Genomic DNA, 17128 nt, shown 5'->3' with positions numbered 1-17128 from the left:
ATTGGTTACAATCTCATGCAAATGATCCCGATAGTTCCTCTTCGATAATCACTCTCATTCGGCTTACTGGAGCGAATCCTCAACGACTCCAAAGACAACCCCGAATTTTCAAACTGAACGACCCACGATCACCCTGCAGATTTTCCTCAAGAGACACCCGCAACCTCGAAGTCTCTACACCGAAAACTACATATTCCAAGATCCTCTCCGCTTCATCAACATTCCTAAAAGATTCATCCGGCACCGTCGAAACTGAACAGCCATCGGTCCCCGAATCCTCGAAATCGAAAAGCCAGGACGGCAACTCACCGAATTGACTTCTCATCCACGGATAAAGGGGGCTGGGCAGGTTGGCACTGGCCGCGCCTTGGGGCGCGCCCTGTTGCTGCTGGCTGAGCGGGGACGTGACCACCCCCTGGTGTTGCTGCGGCTGCGGCTGCTGCTGGGGATGCATGCCCGGCTGCGACTGTTGCGTCGCCGCCTGCGACTGCTGTTGCTGCTGGTACATCATGTGCTGCTGCTGCGCCTGTAGGTGTTGGTGTTGCGGCTGTTGCTGGGGGTGTTGGGTCTGCTGGGGCTGCATGTGGGGGTGCTGCGAGTGCATCTGATGGTGCATCTGGGGCTCGACGAGCGGCGGGCTGTCCGGCCCGTCGAGCACGCTGCCCTGGTGATCGACCGCGGCCGCTTGGAGCTTGCAGCTCGCGTAGACGATCGGCGTGGACGGATGCCCGTTAGGGGTCGGCGTGTGCCCCATGTGCCCCATGCCGGGGCTAGGTGAGGTCGACCTGTAACCGCCCATCCCGTCGATGCTGCCGCCGTGCTCCTGTTGGTGCTGGTAGTAGGTCGCGCTCCGCATGTCCATACGATTGTACGGCGGGAACCTGGGGTAAGGCATGTCCTGCTGGCTACCGGCGGCGCCATAATGGTGGCCGGGCACAGCCTGCCTGAGGAGACTCGGGTCACACGGATCCGCGGCTTGCTGAGACTGCTGCTGCACCGACTGCGTCTGCTGGGGCACCTGGACGGCGGCACCGTAGTGCTGCTGATGCTGATGCGGGTGTTCCACCCCGCCATTACGCAGGTCCGGGATATACGAATTCGCGAAGTACGAACTCATGCTACTGTCCCACCTGTCCCACCTGCTGGTGTCACCTCGGTCTTGTTCAGCGCTCTCCGTTTTTTGTCCTTGATCCAGTACTCGTCTCTTTGAACCTTCACCCGACCTTTCGACCCTCCGGACTCTACGGATTTATCACTCTCTTACCCTTCTTGCTTATCTGTTTTGTACTCTTTCTATCTCTTTCTTTGACTCTCTAACTCTCTCTCTTTATTTCTCTTTTTCGTTTGTTTATACACTTTTTGTAGCTCTCTCTCTCTCTCTCTCTCTCTCTCTTTATCTCTCTCTCTTCTGGACACACTGTCTCACACGTGTTTAGGTGTACGGTATTTATACATAGAATATATATCACTTCCTCGACGACGATCCTCGGATAATTCTTCCGGGATCTATCGATCCTCACGCACTCTCGGATACACGCGCGCACCACTCGTTTTATCACACCACCATCACCGTGAATCACTTGGTTATATCATTTGGAACTCGATCCGGGGTTACTCTCCGATCTCGATTATTTCGCCCGATGCGCTATCACACTTGGACAATTTAAGAAAGAAAGAAACAACCGGAAAACTGGAGCACTACAGAACCGTGCGTCGTCAAGCCGCGTGCTTGAGGGGAGGGACGTGGTTTTAAACTTGTACACGAGGGGAGGGGGAGATGATGGTAATCAGAGTTCTACGTCTTCTTCGGTGTGGTACGTTCGTTCAAAGCGCCAAGCCGCTCCAGACACGCTCCGTTCCTCTGTCCACCCTGCTAACGAAGTTGTGCCGCACCTGTAACACGTGACACAGAAATAATTGGCAACGTGTAATAATGCTGACACAATATTTTTCTTCTTATCAATACCTCCACTGCTAGCAGACTTTTACGCACTTTGTATTCTTTTCGTATTCCTTCATAATACATACGAATGGTATTGGAATGCAACTGTCAATGATTTAGTATCACAGTTCTTATCTCACACTATTATCTTCCTTACATTACGAAGCCTCATTACAATCGCTTTCGAGGAATTCAAAAGATTCAATGTAACACTCAACGCGTCGAGACAACAAAACTGACGAGAACTTCTCGTTCAGAGTGTAGCGCACCGTTTCAATGAAAAACTGTCCAAGTCGGAAGCGGACGCGTCGGTTCGCGCGCGACGACCAGCAAAAGCTACCGTTTGCTGATCTTTGCCCGGCGAACTGAATGAACCGAGCGCAGTTTGACTCTGAGTGACAGAAGGCGAGGTACACACGTGCTCGTCACGGTGACGGCCATCGCACAGACGCCGAACTTGCTTTTGGCCTTCTGCGTGGGCGGGCTAAACGATCGTTAAATTTGGAAAAATTCCGGTCCATTAGTCGAGCATGGCTACCGAACGCCTCGCCGACACTCGTCCCGACCTACTAATTCCTCCGTCCTTTTTTCTCCAGCAACCGTTCTCCAAGAGGGTTACGCGGTCCTCGTTAGTACGTAACTAGAAACGCGCGAGCCTTTTTGCCTTTCGCGCAACTGGCTAGAGAGAATTCCGGGAACGCGTGCTTGGAACGCCGGCGCTGGCGAATTGCGTTGTCTTTTGTGAGAATCTAGAAATTAATCGCGGAAATTGAAAGCTGGAAACAGCGAAGGATCGCTTTCGTTCCGGGAATCGATCGTAGTTTGAAAACTGCAGCGCGAAATTGTCGTCTCGGAATTCGAAGTTCGCGGGGAAAGTCAGCGTCGCGTGAATCCTGGAGATCGAAGGATCCGCGTCGGTCCTTTATCGGCGGCATCGGACCTTCCGAACCGATCTTCCGATCGCGGCTCGGAGACCTTCCCTACCGACCGCGCGTCGCGAGTTATGCTCGGCCTGAAGTTGGCAGTTTGACTTACGGCCTCGTGCAGACTGGAGCACGAGTCTGTGTACCGATTGTTTCATACTACTTGCCGGAACGGCGGGAAGTTCGGGGAGTAACCAGTAAATTGGCCGTGGAACCTTTTTCCCTTTGAAGTAGCGATGGCTTTGAGACGCTGGAAGCGATTCGTTGAACACGTGATATTAACGAGCTTGTGAACGACTTCAGCTGATTTCTCTGACAAATCGCAGTCCCTTTAATTTACCTCCCAGACTAGCTAAACCTAAGTATAACCCAGAAACTCCCTAAAGCGTGAAAATATTTCAAAAAAATCACTAAAATCTCAAAACCTAAACGAAACTCGCAAAGGCTATAGCAGAATCATCGCGAACCAGGCCGTCATCGAGACCCAGACGAACGTTCAACCTGCGAAAAACCGCAGCGAAGAAAGAAGCGAATGTTCACCGCTATCGACGCCGATAAAAGGAAAAGAACGGCCTCGGAACGAGGGAATAGAATGCACGGGTGCGACGGTATTGTGGGCAGCACGGTGGTCGTGTTGGTGATGCTATACAGAGTGAAAGAGAAAGAGCCGGCGAAGAGGAGAATGTAGGAAGAGGCGCGGGGGCGGATGTACACGGGATCGAAAAGGGGGAAGAGGCGAAAGGCACGGGGTGGGTGGCAGGTTGAAGGGTTCGGGCGGAGGTGGGGCCCTTGGGAGTTTGCTGTACACGAGAATGGGTCGGACGCGGGACGATCGCGATTAACATTCCGGCCGCTAGCTCGCTGTTCGCGCGGCGCTTTCATTAATTCCAGCGTATTGATTCCCCGGATTGATGAATGGCCGCCGATAGCGATTCCATGCGCTCCGTACTCCCCCGACTCGCTCCCCCGGCCGCCCGGCTGGCCCGGATCGCGTATAAATTCTGCCTCTCGCAGGATTTTAACTCAATTCCCCGGTTTACGGGCTCGCCTTTACCGTATTCTTTCCACCGAAACAGCCTTGTCCCCGCGGAACGTATGTTCCCCCTTATTTATTCAGCTCTCTCCCCGCGCCGATGGAGATACAGGCCTTATGCCCCGGCCCCCGTCGAAGGGAACGAGCGACGCGTAACCCTTCTTCCGTCCAAGCGGCATGCTCGTTCCACCGTTCCGTTCTTTCCTCCATTCTTTCTTTCTTTCTTTCTTCTCCCTACTCCGACGACCTTTTCGCCGCGAGCTCGGAGCACTCGCGAGCCGCTGCGCGATTAAACGCGATCGCTGTTACGCGAGCCGTGTAATAAACAGTTGCGAATGGAAAACGTCACGCCCCGGTACTATCGGGAACGTCCGTGTTTCATTGTTTTCCGCTGAAAACCGTTTTTTCACCCCTCCGCCCCGCCGCGGAATTTAATTACGAGAACCGGCGGCTCTTGAACGGAAATCTATTTCCGGTCGATGAAAACGTTCGGGAAATTGTATCGTGGATCCTTTTTTGTAGGGAAGTTTGATGGGGCGACGAGGGTGTGTATTTGAGGATTTTAAGATTTTCAAGGACGCAATGGCGATGATTCGGTCTTTGCACGGTGGTGACACCACAAGGAAAGGACATAAACTAACAAGCCGTTTAAAGGTCTAAGGAGTTCATATTATTGCCGACAGATGGCGAGAGCGATAGCTGGAAGAAGTGGAAAAAACGGGGTGGAGCGTGTCTGACAGCTGGGTGGGTTCGGGGCCAAGGTGATTGAAAACAGGGTGGAGCGTCACGTGACGCCATAGCTGGATATGGAAGTGACGTCAGGCAGCTATGATGGCCTCTAGTTAACAAAATGGCTCCTGCCGGGGATTTCTTTGTCTCCCGCAGCCGATGTTCCTAGCACGCCGCTACGAGGGAACGTACGTGCTCCGTTTCAGTGAATTATGATTCCTGATGCGAGGGGACACCCTGTTTATTCATGGAACTGTTGAAAATCGGAGGAAAAGAGATTTTCTTCGAACGTAATAACCGAAGGAACCGGTTCCTTGTTCAGAAAACTACAAGCAAGCGGAAAGAACGAATAATATAATGAATTCGAAATGAATTCGTGACTGTAATGAATTTCGTAAATCCTCAGTCTCAATAAAAATGAATGAAGCTTGCGATATAGTACACTGCGTACAATCACTGGAGCACAAGGGCAATTTATTTGCGAACAAACACTGTGTAACGTATGATATATGAAAGAATCGTTGGACAAACCATTGAGCGATCAAAATTGTTATAGATTTAACAGATTACGTCGACTTTCGTATACAAAAATAATCTCTTTTTATCCCGAACAGAACAAACAATGTTAATACCCGATATTTGCGTCACAATTAAAACGAACGCGTTCGATATTGATTATTCGATGATCGAACAATTATATAACAATGACATAAATATCTGTTTGTTTAAGAAGAACACGAGCCTACGACAAGAAGAGCGGGGAAAAAAGTGACGGTATTAACAGGCTCATAAACTACGACCGCTCATTTCAATACAATTATCGTGTTACCCGCGATAAACTTAATGGCCGTTAATCGAGGAACAAACCGTCGGCGCGGTAGGTAATCGAAGAGTATCGGGAGCTCCGACGAACGGTGCAGATGAAACGGACCGATTATTTAAACGGCGCGATATCGCGGCCCGGCTGGTCTACTAAAAATTGTCCGCTCGTAAATGGTGGCAGGATTTGACGTTTATGGGGCCCGTAGCTCGTGCCAGCCGTTCGCACGCCGTAAAACAGTCGTAAACTAAAGGAGCTCGTAAAATTGGGAACCCTCGAGCGAGCCACCTACGATACCGAGGTCCCGAAAAGGGAAAAAAGGAAGGCAGAAAATTGTGACCCAGTACACGCGCTCTTGTTCCGGCCTGGTTCCCGTGACGGGGAATTTCCTGTTCCTTTCGTTGCACTTTTCGGACATCTTGTCGATATTAATAACCCCGATAAAAGCAGCTCTATCGTTGCCGCGGTTGTCCGAAGAGAATGAAGAACTGTTTATTAACATCCGATCGTTGATTCTATAGAATTATCTTACACTCGTATCGTAATGCATCATAAAATCGCTATTGCTCTTTTTACGTTCAACGCGTGCAAACTATATGATTAGCGATGATTTGTATTCAAACAACAACTAACGTATCTAATTACGATACCATTGACAGACGGCAGCGTCACGGACGCATGGATCTCGGGAATTCTCAGCGTCGGAAAACGCATTGAGCCGCTTATCGTGCAACCGAGATGAAAAAGAAAAAATAAAACTCGAACACCCATGAACGTTATATAGTAACGCTAACTTCATATCATAATGAATATTTATCGTCAATTTTGCTAAACACATCGGTATCGCGTTAATCTAATTAGGGATTAATCGCTGTCGGTGTATAACTGAATTAATCAGCGGCCGTTAATTGAAAATCCGCGTAGTAATAACTGGACGGGCGTTCAACGGGACCGGTTCGCCGCAGCGACTCCTAACGACCGGAGAATTCTCGACGGCAATTCAAGCCACCACGACCCAATTCACTCGGCCAATCCGAACGGAATAATTATCTGGTTTTTTCCTTGCCTAATAACCGACTTTATTTGTAGCAAATTAGCTGCTCAGCTGCGCGTTTATCGCCGCCAGAAATCAGGCTCGTCTCCATCCTCTTTAAAGCCGGCGCGCCGCGCTGCGGGCGACGCGGGGGAGACGGGAAACGAAACGGACAGAGAAAGAGGGAGAGAAAGCGAGACAGATAAAACGCCGGACAGAGAAAGTCGACGATAATTGTTCGTTGAAAAAGGGAAAACGTATTACCAGCTTCTCACGCAGCTAGAAATCACAATAACCGCTGAGAATCGAAGGAATTCCGATTCAACTGTCTCTCCTCGCCCGATGCCGAGCTTCGCGTTATTTTCAGCTAATTGAGCTCGCCGAGTTCGCTTTCGTTTCACGTGTTTGCGGATTCCTTTCGCTGCATTAGAAATACCGTTAGCAGCAACTATGTACACTGAAAAAATATTTCGTCGATGTCTACGTTTCAACCAATCATCCGCCATTATTGTTTGCTTCAAAATAATCTCAGCTTCCCACTCAAATTCCTCAACATCGATACCACAATATTATGCAAAATTGTAACAGTGAAATAAATATTAATAAAATGCACACGCGATCCGAAGATCTCTAAATCTTAGCGAAACAGATTACAATAATCTACGTAGTTTCTCATAACCGATTAAGCATATAATGGCAATTCCCAGGCAAATCAGAATTTCGATAATTCCCAAGCCAGCCGGGAAAGGTGGGACAGAGTAGGGTCGAAGTAGACACGAATTGCCGTGAATTCAGATTAAATGGAACGAGATAACGGCGAGTCACTCGCGGTCTTATCGTTGCGTCCCTTCATTGCCGCAATGCTTCGCCACCTCGATGGTGCCCATAAATCTGCAAAACCGCGAAGCACGCACCGCACAAATAGAACAGAATGCGTTTGCGCGCGACGATGTTATCTGCACAAGCGTTTCGCGCGTCGTAAACATACGCAAAATCTTTCCAGGAAGATCGACCTCGAATCGAACCGAACGACCCGCGCGTTGGTTTCGGAGATCTCGTTACAGGAAATGCGGCTGACCAAGACGTTATCGCGCCTAGCCGACCTATCCGCGTGCAAGTGGTCCTCTCAAGCTGGGAACACAGTCCCCGGGACGAATATATTGGAGTTGTAAACTAAGCGAACCGTGAAGATAGAACTGGCAACAGCGAAACTGAAACGAGGATATTCGGGAAATGGCGCTGGTAGCCTAACGGAGTATCCATGAGAAGAATTTAGGCGCAAAGATGAAATTAGTTGTCTTTAGGAAAATCGAATTGTTACGAGTTGCATGTAAACTTTCTGTTGGCTGGACTTTAACCTTTTGAACTCTGTAGCCTCCAATATTGCACTATAGTATTAAATATTTTAATGAATCTTAAAGAAACTACCCTAAAATTATTAGATTTTCCACAGATTCGAATTTTGCACTGAGAAGGAGAATAAAAGATCGAAGAAATATTGCATTTCTCATTTTCGCTAGGAATACTACAAAAATTAGTTGCTGGTAGATTACAAAACAACCTGGAGTGCTGTCAATTTCTGTAGATAGTATTTAGAAAATAATAATAATATATATTTAGAAAAAGAGACGGTCTACAAGCAAAGTGATAACGATAGCCCGAAACTCCATCCTTCCGGCGCCATGGTAACTATTAGCCGCGCAGCGCGCGAACAGTAGTCTCATAAAAGAATATCAAATCTCGAAATACCCAAGGTCCACGGTGCTCCCGAGGAACCTCGGGTTCGCCGGAACCTGCTGAATATTCTATGAACAAGTTGACCGAGAAGCTGCTAGATAAGGTTCCCAGGTGCTCGGTATTCAAAACGCAGGCATCGAATTCCGTAACTCCGAGAAAAGTCCCGACGGAACTCGATACACGCGACGAACTAAACGTATATACCATTAACACGTTCGGGACCGCACATAATTTAGCGCATTCTCGGGTCACGGGAACACCGCAAGAGTCTATTCAAATGTGTCCAAACATAAAAAGACAACAGAAGTGTCTTATCAATATTCACAAATTCAGCGCAAGATCAACTGACCGCTTTCCACCATAAAAGCGCAACATATCGCCAGAGTTTCCCTAGGAAAAAAATTGAAAAGGATTACGTGGTCTTGAACGTGTTAAGCAATCTCCAGACTTCACCCGTTCCGCAGAATGCATTCCCAGCAACGCTAATTAAAACTCCCGCGACCACAGCAATAAAGCATCTCTAACTCTACAATTCTACTGAAACCCACGAAACCCAAGAATCATCCTCAACCTCCACAATGCAACACATCAGAAACGCTACAAACATAAGAGATCCACATATAATTCGCTCGTGATCGATTACCGAACCCAGCTCCATCCGCAGCGCAATCGCCGCGTCCTTATCGGTTTCATCGCGGCTTAGCTACGAACGCGCCCTAACCCCGGTCCGTCGAAACACGCGTGCAGCGTAACCGCAGCCTAACGCGGAGCACCGAAGGAGGATCGAGGGAAATCAACGGGGGATACCGTTACGCTGCAGCGGAAGGTGTCCAGCTGGCGGAAGGTCGGGCCGGCATTAAAGGGTGGCCGCGATCAAGGTTTCGTTGCCGGACCGCTCCGTCGAAAAAGGATCGGGGCTATATATCCTCCGCCGGTCGCGGTGGTCGTCGTGCACACGCGCGCTGCGCGCCGCGCGCCGGCACGCAGCCCGCAGGAGACCGGTGAACGGAGAACGGACACGCCGGCGGATCAGCCAAATGCTAACATGCATATGCGATTAGCATAATCGAGTCGGCCTGCAGGAAACCAGTTTGCAAGGCCGCTCAAAAGCCGGCCGCCCAATAGCTTATGCCGCCGCTCTCCCCGTTTCTCGCTCTCGCTCTCTCTCTTTCTCTCTCCACGCACGCCGCATCCGTAATTCCGTCTCCCCCCGCCGAGAAGTAGCCGTCCCGCATCAGCTGACCGCGGCAAGACGGACTGATCGTGGAATCCATCGGAATCCCGCGACTTTGTACCGAGATCGTGTCCTGGATTGGACGCGGGACAGGGCTGGCATCTCGCTGAGGGCACGTAACATTTCTGGGATACCGGTCTCGCGAAAAATTAGAAGACATTTCCGCGGTCCGCTTTGGAACTGGGTTTAACGTTGGTGGCTGGTGGCTGGTTTGCGCTGGCGTTATCGGGGTTGCTTTGATTTTGATAGTGTCGGCCATTGGAAAGGTTGTTTGCGGTTTGGAATGTTTTTGGAAATGATTGATCGATGACTGTGGATTTTAATCGTTAACGGAGTGGAAGTATTTCAAGTTTACTTAGCAGAAAGTAGTGTGACGTAGGTAACGGAGAGAAATTTGTAGAAGTGAAATAGTACTGTACTTAACGTGTTAATTGTGGATAAATGTGATTTTTGCCATGTACGGCATTGGGTCCAGTAAGTGATGCTTATATGCTCCGTTAAGGGTTAAAATGAGGATGTTTAGTATAGAGCAGTGTTTCCCCTAGAGCCGTCGCCCCACAGGGGGGCAATTTGAAATTTGAAATATATATTTCAAATATTTTCATATGTAATATATATTTCATGTATATTTCATATTTAATATATATTATATTCATATATTTGACAATATTCACGCACGTAAACAAAGCAGCAAAAATATTATAATATTAAAAATTATGTTACATAGGGGCACAAGAATTTTAGAAAGGCGTACGTGGGGCACGGCACAAAGGTTAGAAAACACTGGTGCAGAGTGTAGAGGGAACAATTGGAAACGCGATGTGTAGAGCTGTAAAGTTTGAAATATTGAAATTGCAATTTATACGGGGGATTAGTGCAACGCTGTAGTTTTCGAGTCGTTTAATTCAAGGATTATTTTCCTATTCGATTATTTCACTGCGCAAGAAATCAGATTGCCAAGTGAAAGAGGACGTATTTAATAAACAGAGATACGGCTGCCCGTATGGACCTCTGGGAGAGGAGAAGTTCTGGTTAAAGGGAGCCACCGCCTAGGGGATGAAGAGGGTCGAAATAGTCGGCCATGAACGTCGCAGATAAATCCCGCCAACGTTCGTGCCGGCCGACGATATGTATTACTACACCCTCGGCCTTCCTTTTTTTCCAACCCCCTGCACGCGCATTTTTCCTGTTCGTTTTCAACTTACAGCTACAGCGTCAGTTGCCACACTCCCTTTTTTTTCCATCCGATTTCGCGTTCGAGATTATCAACCACCGTATTTCTCGCCGGCCGTTGTTTTCGTGCCGCGATCGAAGACACTCGATAACGTTCTTCGTTACCGTGAACACAGTTGTTTCAATGGAACCGTTATCGCTGAACCGTGCTACACGCTCGCCCGCCGTTTAGCGATATTCCCGCAGCACATTTTTCAGTTCATTTCGCGTCGGCATCGATGTTTGGATTCCGTACGAGTTAATGCTGGGTTTCGTTCTCGGGGCAGGTAATATATGACACGCAGATTATGCGTTGCTGACATCTTTATATATTTCAGTCCGTGAGATGAAATTATTATGAGCTTAACTACCTGGCCCGATCCAACGAATTATGTGTCTCCTATCAATCACGTTAATTTATTCGACTGGACGACGCGTCGGAACGGGGGAGCGACTAATAAACAATGTGAACGCGTATAATTTGTAACAGTCGCGCGAGTCGTATAGCTAGCTTCGATCGTTTTGGTAAATACTTCATCGAGATCCGACTTTTTCGACTGCTCGCCCTTTGAGATTTCGACTGACAGCAGTCAAAGCAGACTGTCGGGAAGATCGATTTCTGGACGCAGGTCGTGCTGAAGACTCGGACAACAAGGGAACGGAAACCGTAAACAGAGGGAAGAGAAACCGTGCAAAGAGAAAACCACCGGCGGCCGAGGATTCGCTCGTTGACCTAAATGAGCTGCCCGAATTTTGCGTGGCTCCCTCGCAGCAGGGTGTCTGGCACCTAACGCTGCAACATCTGACCTCCCTTAAACGCCTGTTTATCTGCTCTTCCTCGTTTAAAGGCGGCCGGTGGTTGCCTAACTTTCACATTTTTTCGGGAAAACTTCTTTTCCCTCCGCGGGCCCTCCCGAAATCTCAGCCGGCCGACTTTCTCTTTTGGTCACGCTCTCGTTTCGACGAGTCGAAGGTCGTCCAATTTTCGGAACGATTTCAGTATGTTCCTCGGGAAAGATCCTGTTTCTCGAGACACGTGCAAGTCGAAAATCGTCGGAGGATTTACGAATTAAATTTAGACAGTTGCCTTAACAACCCTCTTGAACGGAGTCGCGCGATCATTTTGGATCTTGATCCTAGTTACGAAGCTAAAGTTCCCGGGCGAAATTGGTCGGAATTAAAAGCGCAAACCGCAACTTACGAAGTCAGAGATCATACAATTATAATCCTTGTTAGAACTCACGCGTGTGTGTAGAGGAAAATAACCGTTTTTTCTCGGGTTTTAATTGTCGTCGCTGTTGCACAAGATCTGGAACGATAAGCGTTAACTTCTTATCTCGAAGCCACTTCTAGTCACGCTTTGGTTCGCATACTTTCGTCGTAATAACGAAGGCTAAGAATCGCGCTGAAATTCTTCCCTCGTAATTGCAAGTATTCCTAAACACTTAGTGATTTTACTTTTAACTTACTAAAATAATAAGCTTCCTCGTGCAAATATAACAGCGTAGTTCTCCGGACTTTTCTCAGGCTATCTCGACGATGGTTATCATTTCGGTGACAAGTAACCGTACCAAAAGTTACGAATATTTTTAGGAGCCCGGTCCGCGGGCATTAAGATTCGCCGACGATAGCCTCTTCACCTTCTCCGCGGCAGGAAGAACATTTAATTTCCATAATTCGCTGGGAAGAGAAGGAGCGGAAAGTAACACTTCGATCCAGACCACACGGGTCGTTAAAAAATTGTAACGGAGACACGCGGATGCTCGTACATCGCGCAAGAAAGCTAGACCAGATAGTATCGCGGCACGGAGTATTGCGTACACACGTACCGGTGCATATAAAACACTCCGCGGCGCGGCCCTTCCCTGAGAACGTCGAGTTTCACTCGAGCGAGGAGGTTAAAAGTCGGGGACATGGTTTCACGAAATCTAGATTTGACTTCGTTAATAAACGCCCGACCGGGACGCGTCTGCTATCTCGCAGTTCATCGTTGGATAACGAAACTTTCCTAAAAGGGCGTTTAAATGTCCCGCGGAGATAGAGAAATTAACCCTTTCAGTGGCGACATGCACATGCGAAAAGTTTCTTTTCGATTTTAGTAGTAATTAAGGAAGTCTAACGTGTTCTCTTGTATCTTGAAGCATTTTGTCAGCTTTAGATCAAGACGAACCGATATATACATTTTTGTTTATAATTAACCCTTTGCACTCGAGACTCTCAGTCACCGCTCGATTTGATACAGCAAAACTATAAAATTGAATATTTATTTTAAATGAAACTTTGTATTGCTATAGGAAATATTTAGATAAAATTACTTTGTCGCTCAAATAAAAAATTGAAAGGATTATTACAAAGGATTTTATGATTGATTCGATGTTTGTGGAATGGTTCTTTTTTCTGATTGGAAGGGGCAGCTAAAAAAAGGATCGCAGATTTAGGATTGTATAGAATATACTCGTGACCGTTTGAATTCATCGGAAGAAGACTTCTCGCGATATAAAGCGAGTAATTTGAATTCATGGTGCAACTTGCTTCCCGGAGGGACAGCAGGCTGAAAGGGTTAGGGTGGCCGGATAATTCATAATTTATGGACGTGTGGTTGACCGATGAGACGAGGCCTATGCGTGCTCCAGAAACACTAGGGTAACCTCTGTAATCCGCAAACCTTGAGGTTCGCTCTTTGTGACCGGTAACAACCCTCGAGGCCTTCATTGAGAAGGGTCCTCAACGATTTCAGTTACTGCACAATGGCGTCGACCTTTGTGTCGTAATTACGTTGGTATCTTAATCCTTTCCTACCCCATTGTACACTAACGACTCCAGAAAATCTCAAACTTCTAAAATACCAATCAGAGAACAAATTATATTCAATAGAACACTTAAAATTCCCTGAATCTACATATTAACCCTTCGCACTCGAAAGTTTTTCACTAGAAATATTGAACATTTCCCGATGAAATGCAGACGATGTTCGAAATGAATTAATGCGAAAACACATGAATTAAAAAGGAAAATTATTTTCAGTATCCCATGTATTGATGCATCACGCAAAGTTTAATATTATATGTAAGACTTTATAATGCAAATCAAATCAAGTGGTGAGACCCCTCGAGTGCAAAGGGTTAACTACCAAAACATAAAAATCTTTACTAGAATTATTGCGTGAATCGATGAATGCGAATATTAAATTCCACACGAATCCCAGAATCAATCGCATCAATGAGAACATATAAAAATATTAACAAAGGTACAATTAACCGAACACAATCGATTCGGGAGCAACGAACGACAGAGCGCACGATAACGAGGGTGGACGCGTAACAAGGTCGGCTACCTAAAATTACGAAAGGTGAGCCTTTATTTCGTCGCGAGCGCGCGCAGGGGGTGGTTGCCTATAAGACCGTCGAGACAAGCCGGAGAGTGGAAAGTTTTGACGCCACCCTATAAATCAAGCTCCGGGCTCGCTCGGCCGGAACGTTGTTACGGGCTCACCCCGGCTCTCGAGAGTTTCGCTCACCGTATGTCTCCTTCGCTCTCCGCACAGACAGCTTGTACAAGGTGAGTCAAAAATTCCGGCAGTCCCGCCCCTCGCCACCTCCCTTTCCCGGGGGTCGCCGTGACTTTGAAATAATTACCCCCGGAGTTAATTTATGTCGCGTCTGCGGGCCTCGCCGGGCACGAGGGGGTCGCCGCGGCGACGCGTTTTTCCGAATTAACGCGAGAGACACCCCCGCGAACAAAAAAATTCCGCTCCGTTGATAGTTGGAGGGGCTCCGCTTGCCGATGGGAATTGCGGCCGCGGAGGGTGGATACGGCGACGCCGCTGAAAACGGGGGTGGAAGGGAATTGGGGACGCTGACGTACGAAGTTTCGATTTTTAGAGTTTGCCCTGTGCGAGGGGCGGCGCGGAATTCACGCTGAAAATATGGGAATCGGAGGCGTGGGTAGTGTTTGGATAATTTTTCCATGTATACGTTGTCAAACAAATCGCGCCGGAATCGACGTTCTATTAAGGGGAAGATATTTTATCGTTTATAATTGGATTCGTGTGATTAGTAGACACTGTGGATATTACATCGATTTTACTGAAGATGAGGGATGGTTTTGGGGAAGATAAACTCGAATGATTATGAATTGTTTTTAGTAGTTTCTTTATATAATGTTGTATTAAAATGTGGATTGGTGGAAACGTTGATAGACTAGATATAAGTGAGCGATAGGAACACTTAGATAACGTGCGTTCGTGCGACATATTTTTAATGCTCCCATTCGATGAAACCCGACTTCGAGGGTACATATTACTTCATCCCTATCTATTTTCAACTATCACACACCGTACTGTTATCACGCGACGAATGGTACACACTAGCAACACCGACAGTGTCGATTACAGAGCGAGATCAGATATTGCGAATTGATAGGGAGAAAATTCTAAATGAATAATTCTTTGTTACAGGAATAAAAGGAATGAATTACCCGCACGAACGCAGATGTGGCGATACGAGCCTCTTAAGATAATAAGCATCAATTTTCGATGTTTCAGAAGTATTATCTACGAACTCTCCGGTGAAACCAGCGACTACATACGTAACGTAAAAATAACAAATTCCACACAAATTAACGATTCTCCTTCGGACAAATTAAAAAAAGGTTACAAAACTATTCCTAGTACATTTGAATTCCAACTCCTTAGAGAAAGAGGAGTTACCGTCAGTTCCACCTGTTAACACCCGCGCCGCCCCCGTCAAAACAATTTCCGCGCGACCCCGCAACGCAACAGCCATCCATAAAAATCAATAAAATTCAATTCCAAGGCCACGCAGGGTCACCGAACCCGGCCGGTTCGTTACCCTTCGCTCGCCGAAGCTTCGCCGTTCCTCTTCCCGCGCGGAAAGCACTGGAAACGCGGTTGATAACGCGCGGAAAGGTGGAAACCGAGAGAAAAAGAGGATACAGCGGGCGGGCGAATGCAAATTTCCCGGTCGCCGCGGCTGCAGCGGAGACGGCGCTCGTGGGCGACGCCGGCCGCCGATATCGCGGGCCGATAATCGCGAAAATGTCCGGCACGAGGGTGAGCGTTTAGCCCGTACACGTGTCCGAGACGTTGCGTGCCTCGCGATCGGCGCTGCGCTGCCGCGTGACCCGAGGCGGCGCGCTCGCGCGCTACAGATATTATACAATTAGCGGATATAATTAGCAAAATGGGAAGTTGATTATCTTGGATCGGCCGGCGGAACGAGCCGCAGCCGCGCGACTCCCGCGCTTAAACGCCGGCCATCGTTTATCGAGAGGAAACACCGTTGCCTGCCTCCGTCGAATATTTTACGGTGCGCGCCGCGTCGGTGATATTGCCGGGAATATTTTGAATAGATCGAATACCGATACGAGGCAGCTGCGAGAGAAATGGAATACAGCTGGCGAGAAATTCCTCCTTCTATGCAATTTTTGCGATCCTTCTCGCGATTTTCCTTTCGAATGGAATTGGTGAGAGAGTCGGCTGAAGGGGAAGAGTGTGGTTTCTCGATGAAAGTTCTTCGAAATGAACGAAAGAATGACAAAAGTGTTGTTCGATTTTCTTCGACACAGTTCTCTAATGTTACATCCAAGATCAAGCTACATTACTAATTTACGTTGCAATATTATCGAAATCCTCACAATCCCAAGTACTTCATCAATCCCACTCCCAGTATCAAAAATCACCTACCCAAAAATCCCAAAACTCGCTCACGAACGAAACTCTCAACGAAGCAACGGAACAAAGAGGAAACCCGCTCTCCGCAGCAAAACCTCGAAGACGAAGACGCCCAAGTTCAAGCGGAATCGAAGCGAGTCCCAAGGGGGAGCGCGATAATCGAAGCAAGAGCGGGCCGAGGACCGAATGGTAGTCTCTCCCGCAGGAAATACGTTTCTGGCGGAGGGCCGACTGTCGCCGGGAGTCGCGTGACGGACAAGAAATTCAGCGCGGAGGCAGCAGCCGAACGGAAGAGGCAGAGGCTGCGGCGAAGGGAGGAAAGGAGGAAATTGGGTGGAGTAGCAGGGTGAGAAGCGAGGATTCGGCTGGCCGTCGGTTGGTTCGGGGGTTGGTATTGGATGCTGCCTCGCCGGGGCTCACGGTAGGGGTAGTTTGACAAGTTGACAAGAGCACAAAGGCCGCGGCGGAGCCGCATGCCGGTCCCCCGGGGGTCCGCGGGGCGAGCGGCGGGCGACGGAACGAAGAGGGAGAAGGACGGAAGGGCGAGACGAGGGAGAAAGGGACAAGGGATAGGAGGAACGGGAGTAGAATGGCGGGTGGCGGAGGCGTCGCGACGCTCAGCGTCCGACGGAGGGTTACCGGGATGGAGGATGGTAGGGGGATGAAAGCCCGGCAGATCCGACGCCGTGAACAAAGGCCGGCTGGCTTCACCCTGGCTGCCTCTCTCGGACTTTGGAAACGAGATCACCCACACACCCGAGGCGGCAGCCCTT

At 48.5% G+C, this 17128-nt stretch overlaps 1 protein-coding gene across 14 annotated transcripts in view; it reads right to left on the bottom strand.

Annotated features, from left to right (window-relative positions):
* The window catches only part of LOC116432960 (homeotic protein antennapedia-like), a 161260-nt gene that overhangs the window by 20776 nt on the left and 123356 nt on the right, over positions 1–17128 (bottom strand). For all 14 annotated transcript variants that reach the window (XM_076367605.1, XM_076367604.1, XM_076367608.1 and 11 more), the window contains one exon: positions 310–1893. In XM_076367605.1, coding sequence (XP_076223720.1) covers positions 310–1117 — 808 coding nt within the window. In that variant the 5' untranslated portion in view covers positions 1118–1893. The remainder of the gene's footprint in view (positions 1–309; positions 1894–17128) is intronic.

This window comes from Nomia melanderi, chromosome 5 (assembly GCF_051020985.1).
Source record: "Nomia melanderi isolate GNS246 chromosome 5, iyNomMela1, whole genome shotgun sequence".
Taxonomy (NCBI): Eukaryota; Metazoa; Arthropoda; class Insecta; order Hymenoptera; family Halictidae; genus Nomia; species Nomia melanderi.
The sequence above is the reverse complement of the archived record's forward strand: the minus strand, read 5'-3'. Positions and strand labels throughout refer to the sequence as shown.